Source organism: Apodemus sylvaticus, chromosome 10 (assembly GCF_947179515.1).
Source record: "Apodemus sylvaticus chromosome 10, mApoSyl1.1, whole genome shotgun sequence".
Lineage (NCBI taxonomy): Eukaryota > Metazoa > Chordata > Mammalia > Rodentia > Muridae > Apodemus > Apodemus sylvaticus.
The window spans coordinates 82,101,230-82,123,416 of NC_067481.1; the positions used below are offsets into that span (position 1 = coordinate 82,101,230).

Consider the following 22,187-nt stretch of genomic DNA (forward strand, 5'->3'; position numbering starts at 1 on the left):
TATACATCATATCAAATAAGAACTTTTCTTTAGAAAGGCCACTTCAAATGCATACTACTGATTGTCTGTCTTCTTAGAAATTTGATGAACCAGAGTTGCCCATAATTTAATGAAGGAGGTGGCTAGGATTCCAGTTCACTCTATTTGCTGAGTGAACTGCTAAGTAAGCTTATTCATAGGAGAGCTGAGACGGAGACCTGAGGAGGTTGGGGAGCCAGATGGGCTTGATTTGTAACTGGACAGGATTTTGAGGTCAGCACAAACATCTTATTTGTTTTAGGGAACATTCTGGAAAGAATTTTATGAATGTTTTCAGGTGATCAAAAAAGAGATTAAAAAGAGATTAATCATATTACGTATTAATAAGGTACCAGCATAGCTATAAACCTACTTTTTCAGACTTAAAGTCCAGCCCTCTCCTGAACAATGACCCAAAGATGATGTTTTACTAATACCAGGTTCTTGGCTATACATAGAACAAACACATCACTGTCTATCTATCCATGCCATAGGCAGTGAGTCTTTATTCATTATCCACTTTCCTATTGCTCTGGAATGAATGTAGAACTTGCTTTTGAAACTGCCAGCCAGTGCAGAACACTGACTATAGTCTATGTTCTAGAGACAGTTTGGGGTTAGACCATCTCATTCACTGCCATCAACTAAAGAAAGGCCCTCTGTCAAATTTATATTGACTAGTAGAGATTGTTTTTTAACCACTGCTGCCAGAATGCTTCAAAATCTCTCTAATGTTTTTGGGGTTGGAGGTATTCAATATTAGACACATAAGATGACTGCTATACGTAGAACTATGAAGTGCCAAAGACATATAGTCTAGGTCCAATGAAACTTCATTTAAGTAACTGAAAAAATATCATATAAAAATCTAGAAGAGCACTTCATTCAGAGGGGTAGAATTAAAGAAGTGGGTGCCAGGAACAGAACTCTGGTTCTCTGTATGAGCAGCAAGAACTCTTAACTGCTTAGCCATCTCTCCAGGTCCATACTGTGGCATTTTCTAGGATTTGTGATGCTATGTTTCTGAGAATGTGTAGAGGAAGGAGGAGCAGGAGCCAGCAGGCTCTAGCTTGCTTCAGCTCTGGCCTTGTCCTCTAGGGACTGCTGTGAAATTTGCAGTCTTCATTTGCTACTGGATGCCTAGCAATGGCTTCAAAGGGATCAAAAGTGAAAAGACAAAAGTCAGATCAAAGTAGAACTCTCACATCAGAAACACGGAACTAATCTAAGGGAAGGAAGCAACTAGACAAGTTGGATATAGATATCCACTTCCCAGCTCTTTAAAAATTCCTCTTTGACTCCTCCTAAAATATTTTCTCTTACCTTTCTTCAAGTGCACAAAGCCTAAAAGACCTAAGCCTTTTGTCTTCCTAGTTTATGGAAGTACAGACATAACAAATATTTATTCTTTCTTTTAGCTCTATAATTGGAAAAGTGTGCATAATGAGGAGGTTGCCTGCTCTCAGCCAGGGCTCTGACAAATGGAGGAGGGAGGGGTTCCCGGGAACTGAGGACTGTGCCAGCCTATGAGGGATGGATTCCTTAACTCAAGTTAATTATCGCCACGAGGAAACCTTGGATTAGTACAGGGGATGTTTCTAATTCAATTTTAGAAGAGGATAAATTAATATTTAAGATAAAAGAGCCTCCAAATTTCCAAATGTGGAACATTTGGAATATATAACATTTGGAAATAACACAAGTGCATGCTGACAGAACATTGTGTGAGCGCCATTTTGAGAGTTCTTCACACTTTAATTTTTAAAAATTAATTACAGGCTTTCAAGTAGTCCAGTCTGTCCTCAAACTCACTATGTAGCAAGTGCTGGGATTACAGGTGTGCACCATCTTACTTGGTTCATGAGGTGCTGGGATGGAACCTAGGTTTCCTGTTTGCTAGGAATGTACTCTTCCAACTAAGCTACACTCTTGACCCCAGCTAATCAGGGTCGACAGAGGCTCTGCTATATCCTAGAACTTTCTGTTAATTATGAAATAATTAGTTTGTGATTCAGTGAATACAGGCGGGTACTTACTATTGAGCTGCTGAAGGCCACAGGAGGCTGTGTAACTTCCCAGCGCCCCACAGATCTTTGCCGGGAGTGGCTCTGGATAGGAACCCGGGCACTGTGGCACCTCCTCAGAGGCTGGGCACCTCCTTGGCTTCTCATCGTTGCTGAGCCCTGGGCCCATCTAGGTGGGAAGGACAGACATTGGTACTGGGTCCACTCCTCGCCATCTGAGTCCAGCTCCTTTGGCATCTCCAGTCTCTTGGCTGTAAGAAAGGAATCTTGTCATGTCCTGGCTGAGCTGTGTTTGGGGGATGCTAGACTTCAGGGCCTGGGATAGAGTATTGGAAAGTTCTATGGAAAACTTTATCTGGGCTGCTAAGACTGGAGAAAGTTATGTGACCTCATTCTTCAACTCCACTTCAAGATCATTTAGTAACCTAATATGTGACAATGACTAGCGAGCTGGGTGCCTGCAGCAGTAGCTGCTATATTATTAAAAAGCAGTAAGAGGCTCCCATATAAAGGGTGAATGATCACCATAGTAAAGAGGAGAGTCATCTATAATATCTCCTGCTTTCTCATGTGTGTGTGTGTGTGTGTGTGTGTATACTAACTTAGTTCTACAGGTTATCTTCAGACATGAAATGTAACAGTCCAGACTGTTTATAAAACCTAAGACATCTGTTAAATAGAAAGCATTTTCTAAATATGCCAAATTTGACCCCGTGCCTATATATAGATCTGTTCTGACACACCAGGTAATGTCACAGAAGAAATTTCTCAGCCTGGCTTCATGACTGATTTTATCTTAGCCCATCTTTGATGTAAACATAATTTGCTGTATAGAGGGGTAAAATAAACTTGCCAAAATGCCACAAGAGTCTCTCTGTGTGTGTGTGTGTTTTGAGGGGAATGGGATCAGGATAGTGTCCTTGTCCCTCTGTTCTCTTAAGATAGCAGGGTGCTTATGGACCCTCATACCATTTTCTTGGTGACAATATTCACTGCCCACAATAGTACAACGCCGGAACACCATCTTGTTTTCTGTCAGGGTCCCTGTCTTGTCAGAGAAGATGTACTGGATCTGGCCCAGGTCCTCTGTAATGTTTAGAGCTCGACATTGAATGGACAAATCAGTTTCTTCATCATATAGGTCAAGGTCGTTGTGAAGGAGGAACACTTGCCCAAGCTTTACCAGCTCAATGGATACATACAAGGAGATCGGGATCAACACCTGAGGGGAGAGAGAGTCACACTTTGTCACAGACCAGCTTGATCTCTGCCCCCAGAGCCTCTATAGTATGTAGCAAAGGCATTTGAAAGAAAGGTGAGGACAGCACACAGTGTGACTTTTTCCTGAGAAATTATAAGTCCGTGACTTTCAGCATCCCTCAGAATTCTCAGGGCAAATGGAGAGGAGACATGCCTCTTCAGCCCGTGTTGCCTGGGGTGAGGCAGACACCCATCACTGATGTGAACATCACTGGTTGTTTACCACAGCATGGTGGAGTATAGCAGGTCTAGCACCACCCTTGAGAGACCTCTGAGATCCTCAGATCTCTATGCCAGGGAGAGTCACAGGCACCATTGTGAGTGTTCAGGCTTTTGCTGATTATGTTCACTAGTCCAATGCCTGATGAATTAACTTCTAACTTCTGATTCTTTTTATCTCCAACTCTTGGGGCTGGAGAGTCCTTGGTAGCTCCCTGTGCTATTTAATCTTCCTTTGGCCATGGGTTTTAGTGTTTTTCCTGTTCTGTGTCTGGCAAAGGGATACAAACATGTTGCTGTCTCACTCTTTAAACCTTTCCCTACAGCTATCTGAGGGGCTGCCCTGACGTTACCTTCAATGCGAATACTTGATAGTATATCAGAAAGTGGTAATGATCTTCCCATTGCGTCCTTGTTACTTCGTTCTGAGGCTAGCCCTTATTTTTCTTTAAAGCTGTAGAAGTTTGGGAGCTCCTACCTGGAGTAGGATGATCATTGTAAGGAACATATAGAAACCTCCAAGGGCAGGAGAGAGGAAGTTCCCATCTTCATCTGGTACATCGAAGGGAGGATGCTCTTTAAAGGTACCATTCCAGAGGCTGTGGCCTGAGAAGAAGCAAAACTAGACATGAAGCACAATATCTGCTTAGTTCTTAAGTTGTCAGGTACCCATAGTCAGTTCCTGGACAGGTGTGGGCACTTGAAGAGCCCATTCCTGTTTTTTTTTCTATTTCAATTTTTAAAATTTATTTATTTTACTTATTCATTTTATGTCTTGCTCACTGCCCCCCTCTCCATCACCCCCTCCCACAATCCCTCCCTCCATCCCCCTCCCCTTCTCCTCTGAGTGGGTGGGGGCCCCTGGGTATCCCTCTACTCTGGCACATCAAGTCTGTGTGATGACTCTAGGATGAGCCTGAGCACATCCTCTCTGACTGAGGACTGACAAGGCAGTCTAGCTAGAGGAACATATCCCACAGCCTGGCAATACTTTTTGGGATAGCCCCTGGAAGAGCCCATTCTTCTTCCACATGACCCAGTGTAGTCTCCTTATCCCCTTCTCTTCCTTCCTGTATCCAATTCTTTATTCTTCAGCCCCTTGAAGGAATGAGGGACACTAATTCTGTTTTTACTGGAGAAGACTAGCATGAAGATGACCTATATTTCGATGGAACATGTGGTTTTTCATCATGTTGTTGTAAGAAGTGTGTGGTTGGGCAGTCTTGACCCATCTGTCCTCCAGTTTTCCTTTTCCTATCTACCTATCCCTTCATCCAGACATCTACTGTACCACCCAATTCTTCCCAATCTTCTCTCTTATATCCAATAATTATTATTTGCATCTGTCCTGTTTTTTTGATCTTATTAATCCCCACTAAGCAAAGGACCATGACCTTGAAGGTCCAAGAGGGTGTGTGTGCCAGAATATGGAATGCTAAGAGAGTCCACAGAACTCACACCATATACACTTTGAACTCTTTTGTTTCCTTATTTGCTAAAGGGGTGATAACACCCATTATCACAGGGTTATATAAGATGAGCTACATTCAGCACCTGCTACAGATCTATCTGAGCTTGAATGTCCTTGAATGTTAATTAGTAATAGCTATCCTATAGGGTTATTGTGAAACTGGAATAATCTATTGTGCTGAATTCTATGCTGGCTAGTTTTCTGCTGCTGTAAGTACAGGGAAGAGGAAACCTCAACTGGGAAAATTCCCCTATTAGATTGGCCTATTGACAAATCTATTGTACATTTTCTTGATTGATGATTGATGTGGGAGGTGCCAGCTCACTGAGGTGATACCATCCATGCACAGATCGTCCTGGATCGTATAAGAAATGAGGAAGAAGGCAGTAAGCAACACTCCACCATGACTTCTGCTTCAGCTCCTGCCTCCACGTTTCTGCCCTGCCTTCCCTTGATGATGGTCTGCGATGTGGAATAAATCTTAACTAAACCAAATGCTCTTGGCTTCAGGGCACAAACTGCAGAGCAGAGTCACATAGAGAATATGTTGTCTGGCCCAAAGCGGCCCCCCAACCTCCTGCTGAAGCTGGGTTAAATTCTTCATAGTCACTTGGGGAGACAAGGGAATTACAGACATGCTGTAATTTCATGGTAATCGTATAGAGCACAGGCATGCACAGAGGAGAGGCCGCCTTAGTAGGATGAGAAAGCAGAGGAAGAAAGCAGAATAGCTAGAAAAACGAAACAGGAAGCCTCAGAGGTCTTAGAGCTTGGCAAGAATGTTTGTGTGCGTGTATGTGTGTGTGTGTGTGTGTGTGTGTGTGTCAGAGCTTTATGGGCAAAGCAGGAAGACACACCTTGTTATAAAGACAAAGAGAACGCTTGGCAAGGAACCTTGGAACGATAGTTGCATGGGAGAACTTTCTCTTCTTCATGGGCTATGCTTTAGTGAGGCTGCCAAGAGTCCTGTTTTATAAAAGTTACTATTTACAATAGAAAAATTTCCCTTCTTTTCCATTGATATTCTCTATCATTTTGGAGAGCCTGCAAAGCTGATTCTGGGTGGCCTGTGCCTTATCTCTGCATGGCCATGTAATCATTAACTCTCCCTCCCACTCCAGAGACACAGTGATCTCAAATGTCCTTTCAGTCCTAGTATGCCTGAAAAATCACTCAATATGGAGACATAGCTCCTATGGCCGTATAGGCATGGGTAGGAGTTGCGTCCTTGCTATGATTTTCTCTGTCTTCGCTGCCTTTCCAGCTGTGAGCTGCCTACTCAGGCACAGCTGTTAGACTCACGTGGGAGGTACATTAAATAAACACTCCTGGCCTTGTTGAGACAGGCTCTAGTGCCTCACTATGCTGACACAGTAGCTCTCTGTCTCTGTCTCTCTCTCTCTCTCTCTCTGTGTCTCTCTCTCTGTGTCTGTCTCTCTGTCTGTCTGTCTCTCTCTCTCCCCCTCCCTTGTCCCTCCCTCCCTCTCTCCCTCCTCTATGTGTTTTTCAGATACCATCTTTTTAAATATGGCGATGGTTATGATTTCAGAATAAGACTGGCAGCAAACATCATTTCTGCTTTCTAGGTCAGGGTCATCAGGTGTTTCTGAGCTCATGAGTTTTTCTTTTTTTTTCTCTTGCTCTTCTGTGATTGATTGTGGGGTCTCCTTTAGCTTTCTGGGGAACAGCCATAGATTTAAGATGATTGTTAAGAGCTCCATGAAAGAGCCTTTCTCGTCTCCGCTCTGAAGATCAACTTAAATGGCTCTAGCTCACACCCGCCGGTGCCTTCTGAAGCTTGCTCTTGCTCTGATGCACTGGATAGACAACTGCTGTCTCTCTACAGCCATTCTCCTCCCACCTCTGTGCTCGCCTTGCTGCTCCCCAGAGTTCCCTGCCTCATTGTGCGCCTGAACTTTGTGTGCTACCTATCTTCTGTAGCAGATATCTACCTCATTTAGGAATCAGTTAGAGCAGGGACCACTCCAGGAAAGACTGCTCTCACTGGTGTTTCCACAGTGCCCACGGGAGGCAAAATAACACATCACTCTTCCTAAGATACATTCTAACCAGGGGGTCCTGGAAAGAGACTCTTATGAGGCCAAAAGGAATTGAGGATGTGATTAACTCATGAAATTTGAGATGAGGAGTAGCCTGGACTCTCCTGGTGGGATCAAGGATGTAATTACAATGTGTTTATAAAGGGAGATACTACAGACAAGGCTGGGGAGGTGTAACCAGGGACTGAAGGATACTGTTACTGTTAGCAACAGAGACATGCAAAAAGCCTCCAGAAATCCACAGACAGGGCTGGGTTCCTCCTTCTGTCTCTTCAGAAAGAATCAGATCTAAAGTAGGCAGTACAGACATGATTTTTCTTTCAGGAAATTAAAACTCAGAATTATTGTGACTTGCCCAAAGTAACAGATTTCTGTTTGTGTGTGTGTGTGTTTCAGAACATCCCATACCTACAGCTCCAATGAGGCACATGAGGAAGAGGAGGCCGATGCAGAAGAAGATATCTGTGTTGATGCGCCGCTCGATTTTGCTGCGTTTGTATCGGGGGCCACTGTTGTTCAGCATGGCTTTTGTCTCATGGCCTTTGAGAGAAAATTGGGAAAATCAGTTTCTTGGCTCCTGCAGGGGCTTTTGATAAAAGAGAGGTTTCATTCGCTATGTTGAACCTGTCCTGCTTCAGGGAGTCTGCTCAGAACAGGTAGCAGAGGCCACACATAGTCAGTCAGGAGAACTCACATAGTCAGTTAGCAGGACTCAGTAGTTGGGTATCATCTACATGCCAGGCACTGCGGTGGATAGCACCAGACTTCCTATGCCATGGGATGCACATTACATCACTCTATAATGAATCCCTTTATTTTTTAGGTACTATGCATCTGAATGGTTAAAATGATAATGCTGTCTGGAAAAAGGGATCCTTTCCTAATTTGCATAGAGCATGATATCCTGTCTTCTGGTAGGAAATAATGATAAACACAGTCTGGCTGAGACACAAACAAATAAGATGAGTGTAGCTATTAACAGCTTCCCTGAGATCAATAATAACAGTAACCAAAGGGCTAAGGCAGAGCCACGATGACAGGTAGATGAGTGATCAGGAAGAGCTGTTCAGAGAGAGTCACTTATCAAGAGTGAAAGAAGAGTCCGAGAAGAGAGGTTTAGATGGAAAGTCATGTGTATGCAAGTTTCCTGCAGGAGGGTGAGCTGGGGGCCAGTAGTTTGCCTGTTTGTTTCTTTGTGTCTAAGGTGCTGAAGAAGAGCGGTAGAGCCAAAATCTGTCACCCTGGTGTTCACCAGCTACACTTCCACATAACATCTTGCTTAAAGAAAAAAAAATATGCCAAACTTGGGAGACTATCATTTTTCCTAGTTACTTCTTTTCTAGCTGGGAAAACTGAGGATCAGGTTAGAAGGAACTTGTCCAATGCAAAAGGATAACAACACTGGAATCACATGGGAAGCCAGGTTCCTATCTTCTACCAACTCATGATGCCAAGGGAACTTCAGGTGAGGTGCTGAGAAACTAACATGTGGCCCTGGGACTGTGACTCTTCTTAGGAGCTACTGGATTTTAAAGTCTCTGTGTGTGCAGCACCAGTCAAAGTGAAATGATGCCACTCATATTTTTGTGTGTGTAAAATTTAAAAAAAACAGTACACCAGCTCCAGAAGCGATGGCTGCAACCCTACTGAGTTAGCTGCCTCGAGGATTCAAGATATCAGCAACAGTGGGAACGAAGGAGCTCAGCTTATTAAATTAGATCGGAGGTGCTGCAGCTGTGATGGGCTCTGACCGTGATGGGCACAGGCTGCTGCATTCATTCTCCAATACCTGCCTCAGGCTCACCTTCTGGGGTCCTCACCCTCTAAGACCACTCCACTCTTTTGGCAGGAAGTGAGGTCAAAGGCAAGACAGTTAGGAAAGGGGTGTTAGAGTTGGGACTTGCATCTCAAGAGGTGTGGGACCTTCATTTGCTACTGGATGCCTAGCAATGGCTTCAAAGGGATCAAAAGTGAAAAGACAAAAGTCAGATCAAAGTAGAACTCTCACATCAGAAACACAGAACTAATCTAAGGGAAGGAAGCAACTAGACAAGTTGGATATAGATATCCACTTCCCAGCTCTTTAAAAATTCCTCTTTGACTCCTCCTAAAATATTTTCTCTTACCTTTCTTCAAGTGCACAAAGCCTAAAAGACCTAAGCCTTTTGTCTTCCTAGTTTATGGAAGTACAGACATAACAAATATTTATTCTTTCTTTTAGCTCTATAATTGGAAAAGTGTGCATAATGAGGAGGTTTTCTGCTCTCAGCCAGGGCTCTGACAAATGGAGGAGGGAGGGGTTCCCAGGAACTGAGGACTGTGCCAGCCTAGGAGGGATGGATTCCTTAACTCAAGTTAATTATCGCCATGAGGAAACCTTGGATTAGTACAGGGGATGTTTCTAATTCAATTTTAGAAGAGGATAAATTAATATTTAAGATAAAAGAGCCTCCAAATTTCCAAATGTGGAACATTTGGAATATATAACATTTGGAAATAACAAAAGTGCATGCTGACAGAACATTGTGTGAGCTCCATTTTGAGAGTTCTTCACACTTTAATTTTTAAAAATTAATTACAGGCTTTCAAGTAGTCCAGTCTGTCCTCAAACTCACTATGTAGCAAGTGCTGGGATTACAGGTGTGCAACATCTTACTTGGTTCATGAGGTGCTGGGATGGAACCTAGGTTTCCTGTTTGCTAGGAATGTACTCTTCCAACTAAGCTACACTTTTGACCCCAGCTAATCAGGGTCTACAGAGGCTCTGCTATATCCTAGAACTGTGGGACCTCAGGCAAATGGATTCTTCTACACTTGAACTTCTTAGCTGCAAAATGGGATGGTGTGTGTGTGTGTGTGTGTGTGTGTGTGTGTGTGTGTGTGTAATTAACCTACAAGAGTCTCTTAGCTCCAGGCAAGTAGGGAGGGTTCAATAAATATTTTCTGTGAGGAGCACATACCTCTAGAACTTATTCTTCTGGAAAACTCTCTCTCTCTCTCTGGCTCCTTGTGGCAAGGGGATTTTCCTATCATGATATGACACAGGTCCTTACTAGACTTGAGCCAATCAATACCTGTGTCAAGTTCTTATACCTCCTCACACTGTGAGCTAAAGTTATCCTGCCTTAGTTATTGTAGTATAGCAATATATAGTGAAGAAAATGTCTCTATATCCAGAACCTAACAGTGAATAAAGAAAACATTAAAATCATAGCTGAAAAAAAAAAAAAAAAAAAAACAACAACAACCCAAAGCGACCAGAAACTGGAGTTCAGCAAGTCTTCCCTTCACTAGATACAGCACTAGGTGACTTGCATGGGATAGGCCATTTGATTCTCAGGAGTCTACAAAGAAGATACAAATGTTCTTCTTATACAAGTAAGTAGGAAAGCCGAGACACAAAGGGAAAAGCTATCTATTTGTGGGGTAATTATGAAGATCTGCCCAAGTTTATGTCCCCAAGCCACCACTGGAGTGATGAACTGAGTCCCTCTTCCTAGCTGGTGGGATACGTGGTATTGGGTATTGACACGTGTCTCATTCTGTCTCCTGTGGACGGAGTGAGTGAGGTCCTGTGGCTCTCAGCTTCTGTGAGCTTAGCTGAGCAATGAAAAGTCGCATGGCTCTGCCCCAAGGAACTCCTGCGAGTTGCCATTGTCTGAAGATGAATTTAGAGAAGCTGGAGAGGGGTGACAGGTTGGGGAAAAAAACTGTACAGAAGAAATGACCTGCGTAGATGACGATGCCAGCTGCCACCTCGGTGTTTCGGATGGTGCAGCCTCGGAGCAGAAGACTCTCGCTGCCAAAGCCAGTCCTGGTCTGATCAGGATGTTCCCTGGGAATGAAGAGAGAAGGTCAGGGTGTGCTTTTTGTTGGTCTCCTTATGTGGTTTCTGGTCAGTCTAATGGAACTAGAAGCTGTGAGTAAAAGCAATCCATTCCCCCCTTTCAGGAACTATGGCTGCTCTTGGGAATCCCACCTCTTGTGTCCAGGCGAATCTCACCATTGCTCCTGGGTGATGTTAAACCATCAGAGGGAATTTTTCCTTCTGAAGAATCCTTAATTTACTCGTATTAAAGACAGAGCTGTGCTGAGAAAAATCCCAGATTTTAATTCTTAGCCATCAAATTGGTTGCAGGGATAAAATGTAAGGAATGGCTTCTGGGCCTTCCAGGTCTGGTGCTGTGTCTTCCTTGGACTGTGTTCACCACCCCAACCCACAAAGTCTAGCTGCTGGGGACCAGACCCATACTGGGTGAGCATCCTGGTCCATAGGAGATGCCAGATCATCTTGCCTTTTACATCATGGCACAGGCGTAGGAAGGAACATAAAGCAAGAGAGGATGGGTTACAGCCCTCTCACATCTGAGCTCCCTTCTTCCTGGGGTCTCTCTTGCTATAATAGTTCCTCTATTACTCAGCCATTCATAAAGTACACAAGCCTCATAGGAAGGCACATTGACCCTTTCTATAACTACAGGAAGCAGATTCTTAAAGAGGAAATAAAGCAACTTTCTTCCTCCAACCTCGGGAAGTATTTCAGCTTTCCACTTCAGATTAGAAAGTTCTGAGGCATAATGACTCCATCCATTTATGACCTTCGGCATGGCATTCTAACCGGATTCCTTTTCCCTGGGATTTCAGCAGGTTTAAGGGTAATATTCTAGAGCTGCTGAGCCCCCCCTCTCTCTGTATCCATTTTTTGAATATATGGGGGAAAAGGCTTAGCTATCTCATAGCTGTTTTTCCACTGAGCACTCTTTGTGAACAGAGATGTTCATGGTCAAAGTGTATCATTTATGTCTTTGCATTAACACTTGGGCAGGGCATTTCTTTGTTGTAGGATTGTTTTATATATTGCAAGATGTTGGGTGGCACCCTGGCCTCTGTCTACAAAAGACCAGTGGAATAGCTCTCCAGCATGACAACCAATACTGCCTCCAGACATTCCAAAGACTCCTGATTAAGGAGAAGCATGTTGTCTCAAACTGAGAACTGTGATCCTGTGGAGATTCCTTTGTTTAATCAATTATTTTTTGAGACAATATGTCATATAGCCAAGACTAGCCTTAAAGTTGTTATATAGTTAAGGATGACATTGTACTTTTGATTCTTCTACCTCTAACTTCTAAGTGCTGGAATTACATGTACATGTCACTATCTCCAATTTATCTGCCCATGGGGATTGAACTAGATAAAGACTCTATTAATTAAACTACCCCCACCCAGCCTAAATGCTTGCATTTAAAATCTCAAGCTCATTATCTTCAAGTAGACCATAAGAAGCTGTTCATTTTGTAGCTAATCTGTGTAATAACAGGGGATTTCTAACTTAAGGAGGTCCATAAAGGCTTCTGGTATACAGAATTATTAGACATTTGGTTATGGGTGCTGGGACTAAAAGTTGTCTACTTGTCTGACATAGGTGGGGATGTAGGCCAAGATAGTAGAATCTTTTATAATTTTTGTGTTGACCATGGGCTAGCTAGTCAAGGTTTCTTTCAAGGCTCAGAGGCAGGGGGAAGACAGTTCTCTAGGAGCAGCCGCTAGAACAAGGGGCCCTGAGATGAGTGGCGCTGGGAAGCGCTGTCTGAAGTCTGTGTGGGTTAGGCAGGCCTGAGGCTGCGTTGACAGTGATACAGGGACACCTGTTAGTCAAATGAGTTTGATGGAGAAAGTGCCATGGGGAAAACCCAGGCCATGAAGCAGATCTCTAGGAGAATACGGAGATTGGTTCAAGGCACAGGTAACTTGGAGCAACCAAATCCAGCAACTCAGGCAGGAGGGGAATTGTGCTTGCCAGAGACAATGAACAGCTTTTCCCATGGTAGATGTGTACAAAGAACTCTTCCCCAGTTCTCATATTTCTCTCACTATCTCTATCCACCCTTACTGTGTATTTGAAAGGTCAATAGCTTCAAGGGTACTGCATGCATCTTCTGTGTTCTTCTCTCCCCTCTCTCACATTCCTCCTCATGATATCACACATGGGTTGAGCACAAGTCTGGGAAAGAAGAAGCATCCCAGTAGACTGGAACCCTATTGGTAAGGAGTAGGCACAATGCAGCCAAGCTGTGGGAAGCAGGGCAATTTGGAGATGTTTGCTCCCTGCCATGAAATCTTGGGTGAATTCATAAGTCTAGAGCATAAGATTCCCCATCTGAAACATGGAGACCATGGTCCCTACTTCCTTGGTGGCTGTAAAGGCCACACATGATGGCATTCTGAGAACTCCCATGGCACTTGACAAGGCTAGATATTTACTTATATCCATGCTCTTGACTCTTAGCGTATTTACTTATAGCAAATAGATCAGCTATTTGATGTGGGTCAAAATTACAGTAAAACTCTGAGGCTTAGTCAAAGCTGAAGAGTAACAACATTTCTAACACAAACATCTATGATGAACTGGGCCTTTTTTTTTGCCCAATTTCTCTAATCTGAGCTCTGCATATGATGTACAATTTGATTCTTAGGGAAGAGAAGTCCTGCTATATAGGTGTGTCATAAATTTTACTCTGCAAAGATGGCAACCAAGGAACACACAGGTAAATAAACCGATCCAGTCCACACCATTTATTGTGGGGAGAACTACAAACACAAGCCCAAGTCTGTAAGACTCGAACATCTGTAACCTCAGGATCTGGACCCTTCATTGTCTAGTCGTTTCAAGGAAATACTCACTCCCGCAGCAGAGGAGATGTTTACTAGCGGCCCTGGATACTTACATATAGCCCTTAAACTTGCTGAGATGGTTGTTCGGCTTTTCACACACGATGGTGCTGTGGAAGTGCTCTGGTTGGAACTGCACCTCCTGGGAAAGAGAAAAAGACCCATGAGGCAGCTGCATCAAAGGGATCTAGCCTTCATAGGCTCCCAGGGAGAGCTAATTGCTGCTAAGGGCATCACAAATGTGGCCACTGTGCTTTGTCACATCACGATGCTTGAAGCACGTCAGGTTAAAGTTACCTCCTCACTAAGGAGAGGAAAGTCGATATGAACTTGGATTTGGGTGTAGATTAAAGGCAGGTGGCTGCAGTAGAAGTCAGCCTTGCACAGCTCTCTCACCCACAGGCTCACACAGTCTTGCTCCCTCTCTCTTCCATGAAGTTCCCTGAGCATTGACAGTGTGAACATTCAGCTAAAATAACTATAGCTTCCTATATAGGGCCTATGATGGCCATAGTCCTAGGTTTTTGCAAAGTTTACAATATCAGGCTTGAAATCCCTCCCATGGGAGGCTTGTATCCATGACCCACCCATAGCTATTCAGCTATGCAGTTACTATTTTTGTTGCTTTGACCTCATGAGTTTCCTCATGGACCATCACCCACTATAAAAAGAGCCTTCCCTGATTGAGATAAGCGCCAATCTATGAATATAAAAAAATGTTTAGAATTGTAAGAAGCAGATGAATTTCTGAATGGATGTGTGTTGTTACCATGGGAAAAGCCATGCAAGAAATCAATGCTTTAGACACAGGGAAGTAGCTAAATCTTCTGGTGTGAGTGTGAGTGTTAACAGTGTATGGAGAAAATCTTCACATAGGTCTCCTTCCCATGTTTATGGCTTAAAGACTGGTGCCCTATAGAGACCCCTCACACCAAGATTAGCTAAACATGCCTCCTTGTTTTTTCAGCTCTATATAACAATGCTACCTGTTTGCTTATATGTATGTAATAACCCTGCCTTCTTGTTTAACTGTAGGCAATTGATTTTACCCACTACCTTGTTCAGTTGTGCATGATAAACACACTGAGCTTCCAGGGTGCTGTGCCTTCCCCACCTGAGAGCCCAGATAACTTGATTCCAGCTTTTCTATACATGTCTCCATTATTTCTTCATTTCCTTGGGACTCAAGCTGTGCAAGGACATGTCATAGAATGCAGTTTGATAGCATGAACATTCAGCAAAAAATGACTGTAGATTCCTATTCTAAGGCCTATAATCTCTATAGTCCTAGGCTTCTGACAAGGTTTACAGTACCAGGTTTAAAATCCCTCCCTCCCATGGAGCAGACCATGCACATGTAGGCAGAACTAATCAGATTCAGGGATTATTAATAACAGTAAATAAAGATATGAAGTTGGGAGGGAGATTGAGTTGAAGACACTAGGGAGGACTTGAAGAGAGGTAGTCATGAATAGATATGATTAATATTCATGGTATAAGTGTATGACACTGTCAAAGAATAAAAGATACAAAAAAAAAAAGCAATGTGATAGCACTGATGTTTCTCTGGCATCTTTGGGTTTGTGTGTAGTCTAGAGCTGCCCAATGATGGACACTCTAATTCAGCTTCATCCAATATGGAAGCCACCAGTGTAGCCACTGAGCATGTGCAGTATGCTGGTTTGACCTAGACTTTCTTTTTCAAATGTAATGGAATTTAAACTAAATATGTGACTAGTGGCTACCATACTGGATGACACAGAAATATATGGGGGAAAGCAAGGGCTTTTCATGGTATTGGTAGTAATTCCTGCTCTCAGAACACTGAGGCAGAAGAGACACAAGTTCAATGCCAAGCTGGTTCCATAGCAAGCCATTGTCTTAACACCAACAGCAGTAAAAGAAGGGGCAATGGGCATACTAACTGTATACTTCTGTATTATACATGCCGTATGTATAATATATTTCCAGGGCTTAGAATTAGCCACACACATATGCATGTATGCATATTCATATACAGTCGCTTTTCAAAAATGAGTTCATGGTCCTAAATCTGGAATATTCCTTCAAACAACACGTGTACATGTGATGCATATGTATATCTGCATATGTGTAAGTTAGAAGTCAATATCTCATGCCTTCCCTATTGCTCAATACCTTATTTATTTTATTTTGAGACAGTGTGTCTTGCTGAGTCATTGATGAGACTAGTCCAGCTGGCCCACGTGCTCTAGCTCTTCCTAGCCCATTCTCCCTAGCGCTGAGATTATAGGCAGACACTGCTATGTCCGTCTGTTCACATAGGTGCTAGGATTCCAAGTCAGGTCCTCATGCACCTATAGCAAATATATTGCTTACTAAACCCTCTTTCCCAGCCTGCCTTGAACATGCTTATTTATTTTCATTCTTTTCTGATTGAATATTTGTATCTTATTTTTTTTTTTTTGACTATAGAAACTCTCTCTTCATAGACTCTGGACCTTGTCCAGAGGGTACAGTAGAGTTTACCCTGGTGTCAGGAACATTAGTGACATGGACCTGAGGGTATGAATACAAGAGAGCTGGCCGACAACTTGTCTGCTGTGCAGTGTACTACTGTGAGCAACGGAGAGATGCCCTTTTCTGTCCCTTATCTAAGCCTGTGACAGGCAGGATACCTGGCCCTGGGTCATGAGAGCAGGAGCGCTGTCTCTGTTGCTCAATGGCTGTAACACTAGGAAGATCTGGCCCTGGTTGCTGGGTGTCAGTGAGCCAGTACGCTGACCAGTTCAGATGTCACTCAGTTTCAGATCTAGGGCTTTGAACTGGTTCTGAAATTCATGAAGAGGAGAGTTCTAAACATCCCAAACTACAGGATCTCCATGACACAGACCAACAACAGATTATGTGAGAGGAATCCCAGTGAAGTTCCAGTATTGATAGAATAGCAGAAGCCAGAGACCAGACAAAGGAGTCACTGCAATGAACATTTGAAAACAAGTGTGGACAAAATGGAATATTGTGGAACACTGTGACACATTACAACTTCCACATCGAGATTCTTTTTCTTTGCTGGGAGGGAGCTTGCAAGGGTAGAGGGCAGGTACAAGGAGAGGGAGAGCTGAAGTGGATTTGGGGTGCATGATGGGAAATTCACGAAGAAACAATAAAGATGTTGAAAAAAAGAAAATCTTCAGTATCAGCATAATTGTGGCTTCATAGAACGAGTTGGGTAGAGTTCCTTCTGTTTCTATTTTGTGGAATAGTTTGAAGAGTATTAGTGTTAGGTCTGATAGAATTCTGCACTGAAGCCATCTGGTCCTGTGCTTCTTTTGGTTGGGAGACTTTCTATGACCCTTTTTATTTCTTCAGGTGTTATGGGACTGTTTGATCCTGGTTTAGTTTTGATGTTGGATATCTGTCTAGGAAACTGTCCATTTCCTCCAAATTCTCCAGTTGTGTTGAGTATAGGCTTTTGTAGTAGGATCTAATGATTTTTTGAATTTCCTCAGTTTCTGTTGTTATATCTCCCTTTTCATTTCTAAGTTTGTTAATCTGTATACTGCCTGTGCGCCCTTTGGTTAGTCTGGCTAAGGGTTTATCTATCTTGTTGATTTTCTCAAAGAACCAGCTCCTGGTTTTGTTGATTCTTTGTATGGTTCTCTTTGTTTCTACTTGATTGATTTCAGCCCTGAGTTTGATGATTTCCTGCCTTCTACTCCTCCTGGGTGAAATAGCTTCTTTTTGTTCCAGGGCTTTCAGGTGTATCATTAAGCTGTTAGTGTATGCTCTCTCCATTTTCTTTTTGGAGGCACTCAGGGCTATGAGTTTTCCTCTTAGCACCACTTTCATTGTGTCCCATAGATTTTGGTATGTTGTGTCTTCATTTTTATTAAGTTCTTAAATGTCTTTAATTTCTTTCTTTATTTCTTCCTTGACCAAGGTATCATTGAGTAGAATATTGTTCAGTTTCCATGTGTATGTGGGTTTTCTATTGTTTTTGTTGCTATTGAAGACCACTTTTATTTCATAGTGATCTGATAGGAGGCATGGGATTAGTTCGATCTTCTTATATTTGTTGAGGTCTGTCTTGTGACCAATTTTGGAGAAGGTACCATGAGGTGGTGAGAAAAAGGTATATTATTTTGCTTTAGGATAGAATGTTCTATATATATATATCTGTTAAATCTAATTGGTCCAAAGCTTCAATTAGTTTCACTGTGTCCCTGTTCAGTTTCTGTTTTCCTGATCAGTCCATTGAGGAACGTGCAGTGTTGAAGTCACCCACAATTATTGTGTTAGGTGCAACGTGTGCTTTGAGCTTTAGTAAAGTTTCTTTTAGGAATGAGGGTGCCCTTGCATTTGGAGCACAGATGTTCAGGATTGAGAGTTCTTCTTATTGTATTTTTCCTTTGACCAGCAAGAAATGTCCCTCAGAGTCTCTTTTGATGACTTTGGGTTGAAAGTCAATTTTATCTGATATTAGAATGGCTACTCCAGCTTGTTTCCTGAGACCATTTGCTGGATGCAGGGATGGTTCAATATAAGGAAATCCATCAATGCTATCCACTACATAAACAAACTCAAAGAAAAAAAACATATGATCATCTGCATCTCATTAGATGCAGAAAAAGCATTTGGCAAAATTCAGCATCCTTTCATGCTAAAAGTCTTGGAAAGAACATGAATTCAAGGCCCATACCTAAACATCGTTAAAGCAATATACAGCAAACCGGTAGCCAACATCAAACTAAATGGAGAGAAACTGGAAGCAATCCCACTAAAATCAGAGACTAGACAAAGCTATCCTCTCTCTCCATATCTTTTCAATATAGTACTTGAAGTTCTAGCTAGAGCAATTAGACAATATAAGGAGGTCAAGGGGATACAAATTAGAAAGGAAGAAGTCAAATTATCACTATTTGCAGATGACATGATAGTCTACTTAAGTGACCCAAAAACCTCCACCAGAGAACTCCTACAGCTGATAAACAACTTCAGCAAAGTGGCTGGTTATAAAATCAACTCAAACAAATCAGTTGCCTTCCTATACTCAAAGGATAAGCAGGCTGAGAAAGAAGTTAGGGAAATGACACCTTTCATAATAGCCATAAACAATATAAAGTATCTTGGTGTGATTCTAACCAAACAAGTGAAAGATCTATACAACAAGAACTTCAGGTCTCTGAAGAAGGAAATTGAAGAAGACCTCAGAAAATGGAAAAATCTGCCATGCTCGTGTATCGGCAGGATTAATATAGTTAAAATGGCCATCTTGCCAAAAGCGATCTACAGATCCAACGCAATTCCCATCAAAATCCCAACTCAGTTCTTCACAGAGTTAGAAAAAGCAATTCTCAAATTCATCTGGAATAACAAAAAACCCAGGATAGCTAAAACTATTCTCAACAACAAAAGAAATTCTGGGGGAATCAGTATCCCTGACTTCAAGCAATACTACAGAGCAATAGTGTTAAAAACTGCATGGAATTGGCACAGTGACAGACAAGTGGACCAATGGAATAGAACTGAAGATCCAGAAATGAATCCACACACCTATGGTCACTTGATCTTCGACAAAGGAGCTGAAAACATCCAGTGGAAAAAAGATAGCCTTTTCAACAAATGGTGCTGGTTCAATTGGAGGCCAGCATGCAGAAGAATTCGAATTGATCCATTCTTATCTCCATGTACTAAACTTCACTCCAAGTGGATCAAGGACCTCCATGTAAAACCAGACCCACTGAAACTAATAGAAAAGAAACTGGGGAAGACCCTTGAGGATATGGGTACAGGGGAAACCTTCCTGTACAGAACACCAATAGCTTAAGCTCTAAGATCAAGAATTGACAAATGGGACCTCATAAAATTACAAAGTTTCTGTAAGGCAAAGGACACTGTTAAAAGGACAAAACAGCAATCATCAAATTGGGAATGGATATTCACCAACCTACATCTGATAGAGGGCTAATATCCAATATATACAAAGAACTCAAGAAGTTAGACCCCAGGGAACCAAATAATCCTATTAAAAAATGGGGTACAGATCTAAACAAAGAATTTTTACCTGAAGAAATTTCGATGGCCTAGAGGCACCTTAAGAAGTGCTCAACATCATTAGTCATTAGGGAAATGCAGATCAAAACAACCCTGAGATTTCACCTTATACCAGTCAGAATGGCTAAGGTCAAAAACTCAGGAGACAGCAGGTGTTGGCAAGGATGTGGAGAAAGAGGAACACTCCTCCACTGCTGGTGGGGCTGTAAGATGGTACAACTACTTTGGAAATCAGTCTGGCAGTTCCTCAGAAAACTGGACATGACACTTCCGAAGGACCCTGCTATACCTCTCCTGGGCATATACCCAAAGGATTCCCCGGCATGAAATAAAGACATGTGCTCCATTATGTTCATAGCAGCCTTATTTATAATAGCCAGAAGCTGGAAAGAACCCAGATGTCCCTCAAAGGAGGAATGGATACAGAAAATGTGGTATATTTACACAATGGAATACTACTCAACAATTAGAAACAATGAATTCACAAAATTTTTAGGCAAATGGTTTGATCTGGAAAATATCATCCTAAGTGAGGTAACCCAATCACAAAAGAATACACATGGAATGCAATCTCTGATAAGTGGATATTAATTAGCCCAGAAGCCCTGAATACACAAGGCACAAATCGCATAACAAATGACTCCCATGAAGAAGTATGGAGCGGTTCCTGATCCTGGAAAGGATTGATCTAGCATTGGAGGGGAATATAAGGACAGAGAAAAAGGAGGGAGGTGATTGGAGAATGGATGGAGAGAAGAAGGTTTATGAACCATATGGGGAGGGGGGATCTGGGAAAGGGGAAATCATTTGGAATGTAAACAAAGAATATAGAAAATAAATATTTTAAAAAAAGAAACTTTTCTTGAAGTTGTTTCAGATATAGAATAGTAGGAATAAAATCAGCTAGGGATGATGAGATATTGCTTTCCAACTCTAGTGCTCAGCAAAGCATTTAACACTTGAGCCTTGATTTTTTTATCTGTAGAACAAAGCTAATATCACCAGCCCTGCCTGTCTCATTGGTGCCTTAGAAGACAGAATCTATATGGAAGAATTCTGCAATGCAAATTATTCTATCCAAATAGTAGGCAGCAATGCTGAAGACCATAGTGGGCATGGTTCCTGCGTAGAGTTTTGAGGCTATGAGTGAGTAAAATTTATCACCCAGGGTTGTAAACTACAGCTGTTCAAAGGGGCAATTTGATTAGAAGAAATGATAGCATTTTTTGTCTTTGTGTAAAGACAAAAGCACCCATGGGGGTGCTAACATAAATAAACTCTCTACTCACTTGAAATAAATTGCCCATACAGGAGTTTCTAAAAATATGGCTCTTGTCCGCCCAGGTATTGATTCTTTCAGGGACAAACAGTGAGTCCTGAGATGATGACAAATCATGCTGTAATTTGTCAGCTGCTTTTGCGCTCTTGATTAAGCCATGTGCTTTGGTCCACTAAGCTCATTGCTGGGTTTCAGAAAGGAGTGGCAGCTAATAATCCTCAGCAGCTCTGAGTCCTTGTTGCCCACTGAATCACACCCTGTGTGGGCTCTGACCATGGCCATAGAGAAAGTTGACTCTCTTGCCCTGTGCTTGCTCAGAGCAAACCTGCTGTATCTTTTCTCTGGTTTCTCCTTTCCAGTCACTGTCCATGGGTCTTCTATCATCATCTCATGGAGGGCTGGTTTTGCCCTTTCTTGCTACCTGTCTCCTTGGTTCCTTCCTGTCCTCTCAAAAATGGATGCAAAGATACAAGATTACTGCTTTTCCAAATGTTCATATAATTTTTAAATTATGTGCATGTGGTATGTACATGCGAGTGCAGGTGTCCTTAGAGTGCAAAGAAGGGTGTTGTATCCCCTTGAACTTGAGTTAAATTCAGCTGTCATCCTTCTGCTGTGGTTATGGGAACCAGACTTGAGTCCACTGCAAGAGCCGTGCATGCTCTTTTAAGCACTGAGTTATCTCTCAACCCCCCAACACTGTGTTCTCTAAACATGACTATGTGGGCCTACTTCCTGTAAGGACAAGTTGTGGTTCCTCCAGGGAAGCTTTTGTGACTGCCAAAGGTATGTAATTACAAGGCCATTAAATGTCAACCAGGCTCAGCAACTTTGATTTCCCCCCAGCTTGGGTGGGGCTCATCTCAATAACCTCTAGATTATTTTAGTTCATGAATAAAGCTAATCTAAGCAAGACACTTCTTTTGAATTGGTTTTTTTTTCTCCTTAAACTGCTGCTCTTTGGTGAGAATTTCACTGACTACAACCAAAGCCCAGGGAGAGATAAACCTCTTTCAGAGGAAGGCAAATGCCTCTGCAGGGCTTTAGGGAACACCAGGCTATCTTGCATACTTTCTCTGTGTCAGGAACATGCTAATAACTTCCCAAGGTAAATTTAGGAGGCATGGGCAAGTGTGTAGATGAGAATA

The 22,187-nt window shown here is 42.4% G+C and overlaps 1 protein-coding gene across 1 annotated transcript in view; it reads right to left on the reverse strand.

The window, feature by feature from the left end:
* Nucleotides 1-22,187, reverse strand: part of Atp10b (ATPase phospholipid transporting 10B (putative)) — a 108,890-nt gene that overhangs the window by 51,916 nt on the left and 34,787 nt on the right. Inside the window, exons 4-9 of the mRNA XM_052197450.1 lie at nucleotides 13,781-13,866; nucleotides 10,781-10,887; nucleotides 7,461-7,592; nucleotides 4,000-4,127; nucleotides 3,012-3,264; nucleotides 2,055-2,293 (exon numbers count right to left, since the gene is read on the reverse strand). Of these exons, the coding sequence (XP_052053410.1) occupies nucleotides 2,055-2,293; nucleotides 3,012-3,264; nucleotides 4,000-4,127; nucleotides 7,461-7,592; nucleotides 10,781-10,887; nucleotides 13,781-13,866 (945 nt within the window). The remainder of the gene's footprint in view (nucleotides 1-2,054; nucleotides 2,294-3,011; nucleotides 3,265-3,999; nucleotides 4,128-7,460; nucleotides 7,593-10,780; nucleotides 10,888-13,780; nucleotides 13,867-22,187) is intronic.